At 36.5% G+C, this 13,780-nt stretch overlaps 1 protein-coding gene across 1 annotated transcript; it reads right to left on the reverse strand.

The window, feature by feature from the left end:
• Positions 1 to 11,909: 11,909 nt before the first annotated feature.
• LOC131027511 (replication protein A 70 kDa DNA-binding subunit A-like) lies at positions 11,910 to 13,100 on the reverse strand. The gene is made up of 3 exons (XM_057957594.1): positions 12,925 to 13,100; positions 12,500 to 12,759; positions 11,910 to 12,409 (listed from the first exon to the last, which is right to left on the reverse strand). Exons 1-3 carry the CDS (start codon positions 13,098 to 13,100, stop codon positions 11,910 to 11,912), a joined length of 936 nt encoding a protein of 311 aa, XP_057813577.1.
• Between the last annotated feature and the right edge of the window lie 680 nt (positions 13,101 to 13,780).

Raw genomic sequence — 13,780 nt, forward strand, 5'->3', positions numbered from 1 at the left:
CCAATGTGGTGAACATTTCCCTAGCTATTTTCTTCATGGAGATAAATGACACCAATCGATTTTTGACTGAGTCTATTATAATCCTTTGAGCTTGGAAGTCCTTCTTCCACTCTACTTTCTCAGTTTCGCCCTCAGGTTCCTTAGCAGTCTTGCCAACATATTCAACTAAATCATTCAATGCCATCATTACCCTGACCTTCCATGAAGCATAGTTTGTAGGACCTTCCAGTCTATCTTCAGCTCTGATGTACGAAGACATGACAACTAAACCTTCGAACAATAGGTTAGACAAACAAGTACAAATCTGACCACAACCTTTACAACTTCTAAGAACCTAGAGCTCTGATACCATGTTAATTTTCGCGATTAGATTAACAAAATGAACAGAAAAGTAATGATGCACAGAACAAGAAACAAGACACAACACATACCCTGGAAAAACCTCCCTCTTGGAGGAAAAACCCAACAACAAATCAGATCTAGATCCTTTTTTTAATTGTAGAATACAATGGCAATAAATATCAGATTACTTATCTGATATAACTGTCAACCTAGGGCAGAATTAGAGTTACAGTCGTAACCCAGCTAGGGCACAATGTAACAATAGAAGATAGCAGACTTGTCTCTTTCTTATATAAGAATATCATCAGTATACAACTTCCAGCTCTTCGTAGTTCTTCACTGAAGATTGCAGACCTAATGATGTTTGTGGACCTTCAAGAGGAACTTGCTATCCTCTTCAATGTATTCACTGTCCAAGATCGTATGTATGGCAAATGTTGATGGCAGAAGTAATTCGCTAACCTTCAGAGGTGGTTTGCTTGCCTTCAATGAATATTTGCTAACCTCCAGATCTTGCAGAGCTAACTTCACATTAATGATGATGAAAATTGAATGATGAATGCATACACATTAATCTCTATTTATATTTGGCATGGAGACCAATTTAAGTCGGCTTCATCTTAAGTTTTGTGCCAAGACTTAATTACAATTATAGGGCTTATATGTTACCTTATGTCTTGCCCTATTTTGGCGTACTAATAATGATTAAGTTATATTGCAAGGGGAGCGCACCTATTTAGGACCACACGTTACATGAAGTGATGAACATGTTTCATGTTTCATGTTGCTTGACATGCAAGAGATAAACATGTTTCATGTTGCTTGACATGCAGGAGATAAACATGTTTCATGTTGCTTGACATGCAGGAGATAAAGGGCCCAACCCTATTCGAGTTTGTGCACATAGAGATAGGGCCCAACCCTAGTTACAGGCTTCCTTAATGAAGCAGGGCCCAACCCTTTAAGGATTCGGATGATGCCTTAAGGCAATCCGAATCCTATTTATTTTCCTAACCTAGTTACAAAATCAACAATGAAGAAATCTGATTGGATAGAGTGGCCAATCTGTTTTCTCCTTTCTTCCTGATAGTAGTATAAGCATTGCTTTGTAATTTTGAGTACCTTTCAAAAGTGAAAGGTGGATCAATTCTTAGATCTTGAAGTGATTTTACTCGTGAGATTGCAGTGAAGGTGAGCCCCTGTTTTTCAGTCTTTCCAATATCTATTTTTGCCTTGTCCAAAGTGAGGCCTTGGGATTTGTGAATAGTTAGAGCCCAAGCCATTGCAAGGGGGAGCTGAGTGCGGCTACCTCGAGTAATAGGAGAAATAGGCACAAATTTAGGATTTGCATTGTCCCAATGAGGTCCACTATAATTTTTGAACTCAACAACTACGTACTTTGGCAAGTCAGGAGGTTTAGAATCTGTATCATAGACAATGGATTTGATTTGTCCTAATGAGCCATTGACCAAGCCAGCTTGTATCCATAGATTAGCAATTAACATTACTTGTTCATTGAGGGAGAGGAGTATTTCTGAAGGGAGTTGTTCATCATTATCACATGCAATGCTAGTTTGCCTTAGAACTTGGGCAAGACATCGTGCAACAAGCAAGTGCAATTGTTTTAACATTTTAGTATTGTGGTGTTTTGCTGATGCATTTGTTGCAAATAAATGAATTGAACAGTCAAACTGTTTGTTATCATCAATAGCTAGTTCATTGGAGGATTGAGACATAAGAGCTTCCCAATCTGTTTGGAGTGCATTGGCATTTCTAATGTTCTGCAAGATTGCACGAAATTGTTGTTGTATATTTGAGGTGCCTTGTTGTCGGAAACTTGTATCCAAGGTTACCACAGTTTGGAAAGAGCGCCATAATGCTAAGGTTGTAGAATGTGATGCATACAAGGGCTTGTCCATGATAGGAGGTAGCTAGCCAAGGTCACCTACAAGGATTACTGAGACACCTCCAAAGGGTTCATGTTGTTGGTGAGGGAATACTTGACGTAATCTGCTGTCAATTTTCAAAAGCAATGTAGGACCCAAAAAGCTCATCTCATCAATTAGAATATATTGTAATTTTTAGTATTGTTCTTGGAAGAACATTAAAGATTGGCCTGTCAAAGGCTGCATATCTCTAAGAGGGATGCGTAGGGCAACATGGATTGTTGTTGCTTGAATATTATATGCAGATACATAGGTGGGGGCAAGTACAAGCAAAGGATTGTGCTCTTGAGTAGTGGAAAGGTTAAGTTATTTTCTAATGCATTGTATCAAATATGATTTGCCAGTGCCTGCAGTGCCTTGTATAATCATACGAAGAGGCAGAATGGTTTGGTGAGATGTGTAATGCGCAAGAATAATGTCAAGTGCAAGTTTTTGTTTTGCTGCCAAAGGGAATGCATCGGCGGCAGAAGAAGGTGGTTGGAGAAGGGCAGTTTGACAATTTATTTTATTTGTGGAAATGAAGTGAATAGCAGTAAGATGAAGTGGATTAGTGGGATGAGGTTCGGCCCAATCAAAGTTAATATCGTAATCTCATTTGCCTAACATTTGGAGATCATTGATGGTGATATTGTTAAAAGTGCCCATTTGTGAAAGGTACTCCCATTCATACTGGTCTTCATTGTGTGAATGTAAAAAATCATTAGTATCAGAGTCTTCATCATTCTCTGTTGTGCATTCTTGTTCTATTCCATAAATATGCCAACGTGAGGAACCATCCATGTACAATAGCTTCCAATTTGCAATGATTTGGTCTGTTGATGCACCTATATCTATAGTAATATGACGAAAGGGTTTGTACAAGAGCAACTCACTCCAACAATAGGCTTCAAAGTTGTCATCATCCTCATTTGGAGAGCTTTTAAATTGTGGGTAAACATTGATAATTGCTTGTTTTTGCAGTTTTTGCCATTTATGCTTCTTACGTTGGCCATTGAATGAAAATTGTTGCGCTAATTGTATTAGTGAGACTTTTTCCAATTCAACAGGCCTTTCCATATAAGTAGAAATATAAGATTTGCAGAGCTCAGCATTGTCATTTTGATTAGTAATACGGTGGAGGACCTTCCTGGCAACATTAAGGGAGACAAAATGACGGGAACAACCGATCAATGGTAGCTTTTGCAACATATGACAAGTTTCTTGTGCACTGATGTCTCGATCAATAACTATACCCATCATGAATTTTTGGTATGCTAGCAAGATGGTATCTTGAGTATTAGTTGTAGTGACTATTTTCTTGAGCATGTCAACATAGCCTTCTGATTTATGTTTTGTTTTTGAAGCATATTAGGAGATATATTGCAGAACAACCATTTTGGAACAAACAGGCTAGCAAACAACATTTGCACACCATATTGCTAGCGTAAGTGGGTTGTGAATATTTAAATGACTATCATTTCTGGCTGGTTGATAACATGGCTTGCGGTTAGCACCAATAATCAACGTTGAAAAATGTTGCTCATGCCAAGGTGCTTTGTATCAACAATGGAGGGCTGGGCCTTTTTTTTTTAAGCAAGTATGAACAAAGCATTTTGTATGCCGCTGAACAACATTGATGAGTTCTTCATAATTAGAGAAAGGGTCAACAGATAGAATTTGGTTTGTATCAGACATGCATGGATCAAATAGTGAAGCAGTGTGCAATCTATTATCACGGGCAAGTTGGCTGCAAGGATTCTATGCTGTAACATATCTATCAAAAAAAGAATTAGATGATTGCACATCATCATTATTTGACCAGTCTATATCGTCCATATTAGGTGCATTCGGTAACCACAAAAAGCCATCTATATGTGCAGAGCTACGATGTTGCCATTCATACCTGTACCAATGGTCTTTTGATTTGAAAACTTTGTCAATGATCTCCTCACGGAATATTGTGAATCTAAAATGCAAGAACAACGCTGTAACATGTGGATTGTGGACAATGTTTTCTATAAATGTTTTCTTTGTGGACTGGTGTTCTGAAGAGGGGCTGGCTGGAAATAATTTATGTAGTTTTGGCCATTTTGTATCAGCTGCACTCAATGTGAAGAACAATGTAGATGCTCCCAATTGGTGTACCATTGTAGTGAGATCCCTGCACGATCTATTCCAATAAGCTCTAGTGCCTCGCAATGAAGCTAGAAAACGCATTAATTGGTTTGGCAATTGATCATAAGGTGTAGACTGCAGCTGTTCATGTAAAGCTTGCAACGTAGTTGGGAAGGAGTCTTCTAAGTTGGTGCGTAGGAAAACTAAAGCTGATTGTTGGGAACTGTGTCTCATTATTAGATTATAAAGATAATATCTGAACCTAACATGCTACCCAAATCTTTGGTCGTGATATCTTATCATGTGCAAAGCATATTCATGCAAATGAATATGTTTTGTCCTTGGTTGTAGGGACAGTGCAGATCCGTTTGGGAATAAAGTTGGGAAAGCCATAGTGAACAAGTCTTCAGTGTTGTGTTCATTAATGGGTGAGCAACTTATTTCAGGCCAAGCTGCAACATTTTTATCATCCTTATCTAGGTGCAACATCTTTTTAATGGCATCTAGTTCAGCAGTTGAACACGACAACTTTGGAATGAATGATGATGTGGGCTACAATTCAACTTCATCAACATTATAGAGTGGGTCTCGTGGTGGCGAAGGAGGCTGAGGATCAATGCAATTTGGGAGGGTATGCAAAAAATCAGATATATCGGTAGGTGTCAGCGGCAACAATTCAGTAGCTGCAACGTTAATGATAACATCACTGTAGTAACGGTCATGTTGAATTTTGTAACTCAATGCGTCCATAACATTGAACCTGTTTACATAACAATCATATTTTTTCCCTTCGAGATTTGTCCTTCGAATAATCACAATCTCCAAATGTTGGAATTTGCGTGGCAAAGTATTTACTATTTCTGAAATGTCTTTTGGGAAATTAATGGTGTGCCCTATATATTTGTATTGACCACCCTTGGCATGGCTAACTTGCAAAACAGGAGCTATCCTTGCTATAAGCATTTCTTCAACCTGTGAAAGTCATTTTAAAACAATGGGTTGTTTGCCAGGATCCATATTGTTTGCAATAGAGAATCGGTGAATACCCTTTTCGTTATAGCATCTTGAGCAAATGACCTCAGGTTGAGTTAATTTGTCATGCATACCAATATACTTTTCTTTGCAGATTGTACATACGTGTAGATGCGACAAGTTATCTGTTCTTGCTCGGAAAGAAGCCAACGCATGTGTAAACTCAGAAGATCTGAAATGGTCAGAGATTGGTGTTGCAGTAGCAATAGAAGCTATATTTGTTTGTTGATCAATTGGCAAACGTTGGTTGTAGGGTTGTTCATATTGTGTGACTGATTGGGCGAGCACTGTTGAACGTGGCTGGAGCAAATCTGAAGGGTGGGTTGCAGTTGAGCTTGATAATATCTGAGGTATGGGAACACCTGTAGAGTGGGTTGCAACCAGATCTGACAATGGCTGCAAAGTATTGGAATTGATGTTTTGATTAACGCGTTTGTACCACCACTTTATAGAAATTTCCTCTCTATGTTTACCATAGTAAAGCCTATTTTGTTCTCTCTTTCTTGCTTTTTTCAAATCAGATATTTGTGTAGCAGGCTCTTTGGAGATCTGATAGAAATACAAGAATGGCGACGAGTTAGAGCGAGAAGCAATAAAGGGGGAAAAAGAGGGGGGGGGGGCGTTGTTGGATGTGTGGCATGTTTGGGTGGAAGCTTTTTTTTTATGCAAGAATCTGAAATGCAGTGAAGAGTCTTCAATCGCTAGAACCCCAATTCCCTTCCAATGGTTCTCCACCCTCCTCCACCGATTGAAGATGGGGGGAATTAAATTGTATAGATGGTCTAATGGGAAGGGGGGCGCACCTCGACAAAGTGTGGATGTGGAAGGGTGTATATGGTTGTTGCATACTTATATGTATAGAAATGGTATAAAAGGGCACATAGAAATGGTGCATTGCATCCATGCAAGGGCACATAAAAATGTGGTTGTTTAGATAAATGCAAGGATATATGGATATGCTTATTTATGTATTTAGATATATATGTAGTTCAAAATAGTATACAGTTACATGTGTGCATATGTAAATACATAGATAGAGGACCATATATATGTATATGCACACACACACACACACACACACACACACACACACACACACACACACACACACACATATATATATAGGCAAATGGCCATATATATGTAGTTTAGAACAATATATCTTTACATATGTGCATATGCAGATAGATAAATATGGTAACATATATATGTATATGTATATGCACATATGTATATATACTAACATGTATATATGTGTGTGTGTGTGTGTGTGTGTGGGTGGGTGTGTTTGTGTGTGTGTGGGTGTGTGTGTGGGCATGCAAAGAGATAGATGTATATGTAGAAAGATTTATTTCAAAAAGGCAGCATATATGCAGTTTAGAGTGTTAATGTCATGCCATTTGATGGATAGGTTATGAGAAAAATCATAATAAAGAAACAACATTAGTTTAGCAAAGGATGTTACACAATACATACAACAGAGCTATCATTATGGACAAATGATAATTTAATAAATGTCTCAGGGAACAACAGAGTGGGGAGATTTTAAAAAGACTGAAAGAATTACATAATGGATGGAAAGCACTATACAGACTAACAAATGTTTGAAAAGAGTAACCAATCTAAGATATAGATTAACAAAATTAAAGAACAAGAGAAGATATTTTTGTTTGCCAAAACACATAGTTTAGATGTTGATTGCTTAAGGAAATGTAAATATGGACTACAAAATCTGTTGGTCTCGTAATGAAGATGAACAAGACAAGGAAGGGGTTGAGGTCTTCTTAGAACCAATAAGCTGTAAAGAGATGGTAGCAAATAGAGATGTGGGTAACCATGTTTTTAATTTTTTTTTTTTCCCCAAAATCCGAAATTTTTGCACTAAATTAGTAATTCACTATTTGATAGGCAAGTTAATTTTCCAAGAATTGCTTACAATATAACAAAGTTATAATTGAGTAATTTTTAACCATCTCTATTTGTTATTTGGCAAGATTCAATCACAATGGAATAATGTTGTAGTTCAGAAGTCACTGTAAATTGTAGCCCAATGTGAAACAATATAGATGAAATTTGAGAATGCAGATGAAAGAATGCAAGTAGAATGTAAATAGGCATGAACAATTACTGCAAAGATAAACTTGTTGGAGCATAATTTGAAGGGCGAGTATGGGTGTCTGAAATTCAAGAAAGGACATTTAAGTGGAAGACTTAAATGCAGCGAAGAGTCTTCAATCAGTAGAACCCCAATTCCCTTCCAATAGTTCTCCACCCTCCTCCGTCGATTGAAGATGGGGGGGAATTCAATCGTATGGGTGGCCTAATGGGAAGGGACCGTACCTCAGCAAAGCGCGACTGTGGAAGGGTGTATATGGTTGTTGTTGCATACTTATATGTATAGAAAATAGTTTAAAAGGGCACATAGAAATGGCGCAGTGCATGCATGCAAGGGCACATACAAATGTGGTTGTTTAGATAAATGCAAGGATATATGGATATCTATTTATGTATTTAGATATATATGTAGTTCAAAATAGTATGCAGTTACATGTGTACATATGTAAATACATAGATAGAGGACCATATATATGTATATGCACATGAACAGATGCACACATACATACATACATACATACATACATACATACATATATATATATATATATAGGCAAATGACCACAAATATGTAGTTTACAATAGTATATCTTTACACGTGCATATGCAGATAGATAAATATGGTAACATATATATGTATATGTGTGTGTGTGTGTGTGTGTGTGTGTGTGTGTGTGTGCGTGCGGGTATGCAAAGAGTTAGATGTATATGTAGAAAGATTTATTTCAAAAAGGCAGCATATATGCAATTTATAATGTCAATGGCATGCCATTTGATGGGTAGGTTATGAGAAAAACCATAATAAAGGAACAACATTAGTTTAGCAAAGGACGTTTCACAATACATACAATAGAGCTATCATTATGGACAGATGATAATTAAATTAATGTCTCAGTGAATAGCGGAGTGGGCAGTTTTTTTAAAAAGTGAAAGAATTACATAATGGATGGAAATCAGCATATAGACTAACAAGTGTTTCAAAAGAGTAACCAATCTAAGATATAGATTAACAAAATTAAAGAACAAGAGAAGATATTTCTTTTTGCCAAAACACATAGTTTAGATATTGATTGCTTAAGCAAATGTAAATATGGACTACAAAATCTGTTGGTGTCATAGTGAAGATGAACAAGCCAGGGGAGGGGCTGAGGTCTTCTTAGAACCAATAAGCTGTAAAGAGATGGTAGCAAATAGAGATGTGGGTAACCATGTTTTTTATTTCTTTTTTTTTCCAAAATTTGGAATTTCAGCACTAAATTAGTAATTCACTATTTCATAGGCAAGTTAATTTTCCAAGAACTGCTTACAATATAACAAAGCTATAATTGAGTAATTTGTAACCATCCCTATTTGTTATTTGGCAGGATTAAATCACAATGAAATAATGTTGTAGTTCAGAAGTTGCTGTAAATCGTAGCCCAATGTGAAATAATATAGACGAAATTTGAAAATGCAGATGAAAGAATGCAAGTAGAATGTAAATAGGCATGAACATTACTGTAAAGATAAACTTCCTGGAGCATAATTTGAAGGGCGAGGCTGGCTATCTAAAATTCATGAAAGGAGGTTTAAGTGGAAGACTTATTACAGTAAATAGGTGGAAGCTTTTTTTTTATGGAAGAATCTGAAATGCAGGGAAGAGACTTCAATCGGTAGAACCCCAATTCCCTTCCAATGGTTTTCCACCCTCCTCCGTCGATTGAAGAAGGGGGGAATTCAAATGTATGGATGGCCTAACAGGAAGGGGCGCACCTCGGCAAAGTGCGGCTGTGGAAGGGTGTATACAAGTGTGGTTGCATACTCATATGTATGGAAATGGTATAAAAAGGCACATAGAAATGGTGCAATGCATCCATTCAAGGGCAGATACAAATGTGGTTGTTTAGATAAATGCAAGGATATATGGATATACCTATTTATGTATTTAGATATGCATGTAGTTCAAAATAGTATACAGTTACATGTGTGCATATGTAGATACATAGATAGAGGATCATATATATGTATATGCACATGAACACATGCATATATATATATATAGGGAAATGGCCACATATATGCAGTTTAGAACGATATATTTTTACACATGTGCATATGCAAATAGATAAATATGGTAACGTATGTATGTATATGTATATGCACATATGTATATATACTAACATGTATATATGTGTGTGTGTGTGTGTGGGTGGGTGGGTGTGTAAGTGTGTGTGTGTGTGTGGGTATGCAAAGAGATAGATGTATATGTAGAAAGATTTCTTTCAAACAGGCAGCATGTATGTAGTTTAGAGTGTCAATGTCATGCCATTTGATGGGTAGGTTATGAGAAAAGCCATAATAAAGGAACAATATTACTTTAGTAAAGGATGTTTCACAATACATACAACAGAGCTATCATTATGGACAGATGACAATTAAATTAATGTCTCAGTGAACAGTGGAGCGGGAAGATTTTAAGAAAACTGAAAGAATTACATAATGGATGGAATGCAACATATAGACTAACGAATGTTTGAAAAGAGTAACCAATCTAAGATATCGATTAACAAAATTAAAGAACAAGAGAAGAATTTTTTTTTTGCCAAAACACATAGTTTAGATGTTGATTGCTTAAGCAAATGTAAATATGGACTACAAAATGTGTTGGTTGTTTAGATAAATGCAAGGATATATGGATATACTTATTTATGTATGTAGGTATATATGTAGTTCAAAATAGTATACAGCTACATGTGTGCATATGTAAATACATAGATACAAGACCATATATATGTATATGCACATGAACACATGCATATGTACCTACATAGATATATATACACATAAATAGGCAAATGACCACATTTATGTAGTTTAGAACAATATATCTTTACACATGTGCATATGCAGATAGACAAATATGGTAACGTATATCTATATATGTATATGCACATATGTATATATACTAACATATATATATATATGTGTGTGTGTGTGTATGTGTGTGTGTGTGTGTGTGTGTGCGCGCGCGCGCAAACAATTGAATGTATACACATATATGTGTAGAATGATATAATATGCAGTTACATATGTGCAGAGGCAGATAGATATATATGGGAAGAAATATTAATCTGTGTATACACATGCACATATACTTAGGCATAGAGAGACTGAGATAGATAAACATGCACACTAATACATTCATATATATATAAAGAGAAATATTTGGACAAGCTTGTACAGTGGTAACGCTAAGTTTAATTTTATTATGTAAGAATCTATAACAAGGTATAAAACTGTAGTTAGAATTGCAGTTGCAATAGTATAAAAAGGAGAGCTACATTTATATGTATTCCCAAAAAGTCTAAAAAGAATGTAGAGAACTTGAGGCACCGATGTAAATGTAATTTTGTATATATGCACATAGTAACAAAGATTGTGTGTATATGTGGAAACCAAAATGGAATGCTATTAGTATTTACATAAAGTGTTTTTTGAAGTGGAGCATTGTTAGAATAAAAGCACGCATAGGAAAAGACGCTATGAGCAGAAGTAGACATAGCAAGTGCCAGCCTTCATTGGTAGAGACAAATATCAATTAAAGGTTTGAGCTAGCCATCTCAAAATGCAAAAGAACAGAATAGTAATATGTAGTTATATGCAACAGTTCAACGTTTGAAATAAGTATGACCAAGTTTGGAGGAACAAAATATTGACAAACTGTTTGCAAATGGGTAAAACTGATCTTTATATACTGAACGTAGTCAAAGAGGAATCTTTTTTTTTTGTTCCTACAGTATAGAGTCATGCAGTTGCTCCCATTCTGGCAATCTCTGCAAGCAAGTAGCTGCACTCAGCTTCAAAATCAAGCCTCTGGGCTTTCTTGATTGTTACTTTTATTCTACGCTCAGAGTTGTATGTGTCAGTAGACACCAAAATTGTAAAACAATAGCGGTTGAACATAGCTTCATTAAGTATGCTACGAGGTGTTTTTTTGGTTGTTAAGTCATATTGCAGCATGTATAATTCCTTTGCAGATAGAGCCAAGAGTTCTGTACCAACCTCATCAAATGCACTAGCCCAAACAGTGCCTGTTTGATCTTGTAGCTTCATCTGTAGGAGGTATTTTTAATTACATTCAAGGAATTGTGTTTGACACCTAGGGCAGAGCCATAAATTCTCAACTAGTTTACTACATTTCTTTTTACATTCTTTACCATTGAATTGTAATGGGCAAGTTGTATAATAAAACTGTTTGCCTTTTATGAATCGTAGGACAGCTGTAATAGTAGTCTTAATGGTTTCAGGCACAACGCTAAGACGTTCAAGGATGGATGCAATGGAAATTCTCTAGTACTGGTTATTTTTTGCATGCATATCCAAAGAGTGTGAATCAAGGCATTATTGGACAGGGCCTCTTAAACGGAGGGGGTCTGCTTCAGGAATGGAAGGGTTAATTTTGAAAGTTGTTGACGTTGAAATATTAATAACTTTTCCATTGAAATACCCAACCCTTGCATTTTGAACAACAAGGATGACAAATGTTCTAGATGCATGCATATTCTTCAAGTCATTGCCTAGCTGTTCTGATGGCGGCCCCCAAAGGTTAACATCAATTGTCAAAGTTGACATATCATTTATTTTTACTATTCTCTTGTTTATAGTAGATCCATCCTTTCTACGAATTATAGAAATCTCTCCGACATTGACAATAGCACCAATAACATCAACCAAAGTATTGTTGGTGGTGGTCAGAACTTCATTAATAGGGGTGAAGTGGGTTTTTTTACTTGGCTCAACAGTATCAGGGGTACACTGCTTCAAAACTGAAGTTTCAGTCAAGACAATCTCAAGGTGGCTGTTAAGCTTATTGTATACTATGTTTGCGTCTTTTACAGAACCTTTGGAAACAACATATGAAGCTCCTTGTTCAACTCAGTGATAGTGCAATTCTGCTATTTCATCAAAGGAAGTAATTCTAATTTCACAACCCTCTTCGTTTATAATATCAAAACTAAAAGCTTGGCCATTGCGTTTTGCCATATTATATTGATGCATTTTCCTTTTATTTGTGACTCGACCTTTTATTGCCCAATTGTTTTGGAAAGGGTCCAAGCTTTTAATAGGGTTGATATTTTCAGAGGGATCATTTTGTGGAGAAGGCAGATCTGCACCAAATTTAAGAGAGCGTTTAGTGGATGGCGGGGTTTCTCGGCCCAGTATTTGTTCTTCTTGTTCTTTAAAGAGGTATCTGGGTTTTCCAACCAAATCACAATTCATTTTTTTGACATCTAGAGTGAATATAATGATGGTCCTATAAAAGGAAGAAGGAGGTTTTCTCAATTGTAGGAAATATGTTCGTAAGCAGCATAGAAATAGGTTCACACAAATGAGGAAAACAGACAATAGAAGCTACCTTGTGCTCCAAATGTATCGACAAGCATAGTTTGTCAACAGAAGGAGAGAACCTATCTTCAATGTCTCCGCATGTAACAAGTCAACATACTTAGGTGGCAAAATGGTCAACTGCATATACGTGCCATCAGACAAGACTATTTTGTATATGTCATTGTCGTCTGGATCACCAGCCATTTTTTCAAATGACAAGAGCTGCAGCAATGGGGAAGGGATATCATCTCCAACATTCATAGATCAGACTGCATACGGGGTAAGCTCGAGGTGGTCGTTAAGTTCCTACAAGAAGAGCACAAGAAGACTGAATGTATATCTGAGGGAAGTTTCATAGCAGCAATGCAGATCTGGTAAAAGAAAACTATGTTTGGTGAGATATATATATAAATCCAAAATAGTGGGATTCTATCTATGTATGTATGCAACAAGATAATAGAATGGCAACCATATTCAAAGATGGTGGAGCAGTTTTAAATAAAAGAATGGGTTTGTGTATGTTTGAACAAGTGATTGGTTGTATGAGTTTTTTTTTTTTGCCACTGGATGGATAGAATATATGTCCAGGCTGTGGAACACGGGAACGATGACAACTATGTAGATGCAGCAAAACATGTATATAGGCGATGTTTTTTGTGTGCTGTTGGAACACCCAAAACAATGCTCATATCTTGAAATTTGCAACAACATAGAACGGATTAGCTTACCAAAGTGTCTGGGGGAGGTTGCTGCGATGGAGCAGGAGAGCTGGTAGAAGATGACATAGTGCGTAATGCTCTTCACAATTCCAGGAAATAGATCTTTTGTGAGAGCACACAACGTCTAGAGAACAATAAGCAACATAAAGGAAGGTTGAATAGCAT

This window comes from Cryptomeria japonica, chromosome 10 (genome assembly GCF_030272615.1).
Source record: "Cryptomeria japonica chromosome 10, Sugi_1.0, whole genome shotgun sequence".
NCBI lineage: Eukaryota > Viridiplantae > Streptophyta > Pinopsida > Cupressales > Cupressaceae > Cryptomeria > Cryptomeria japonica.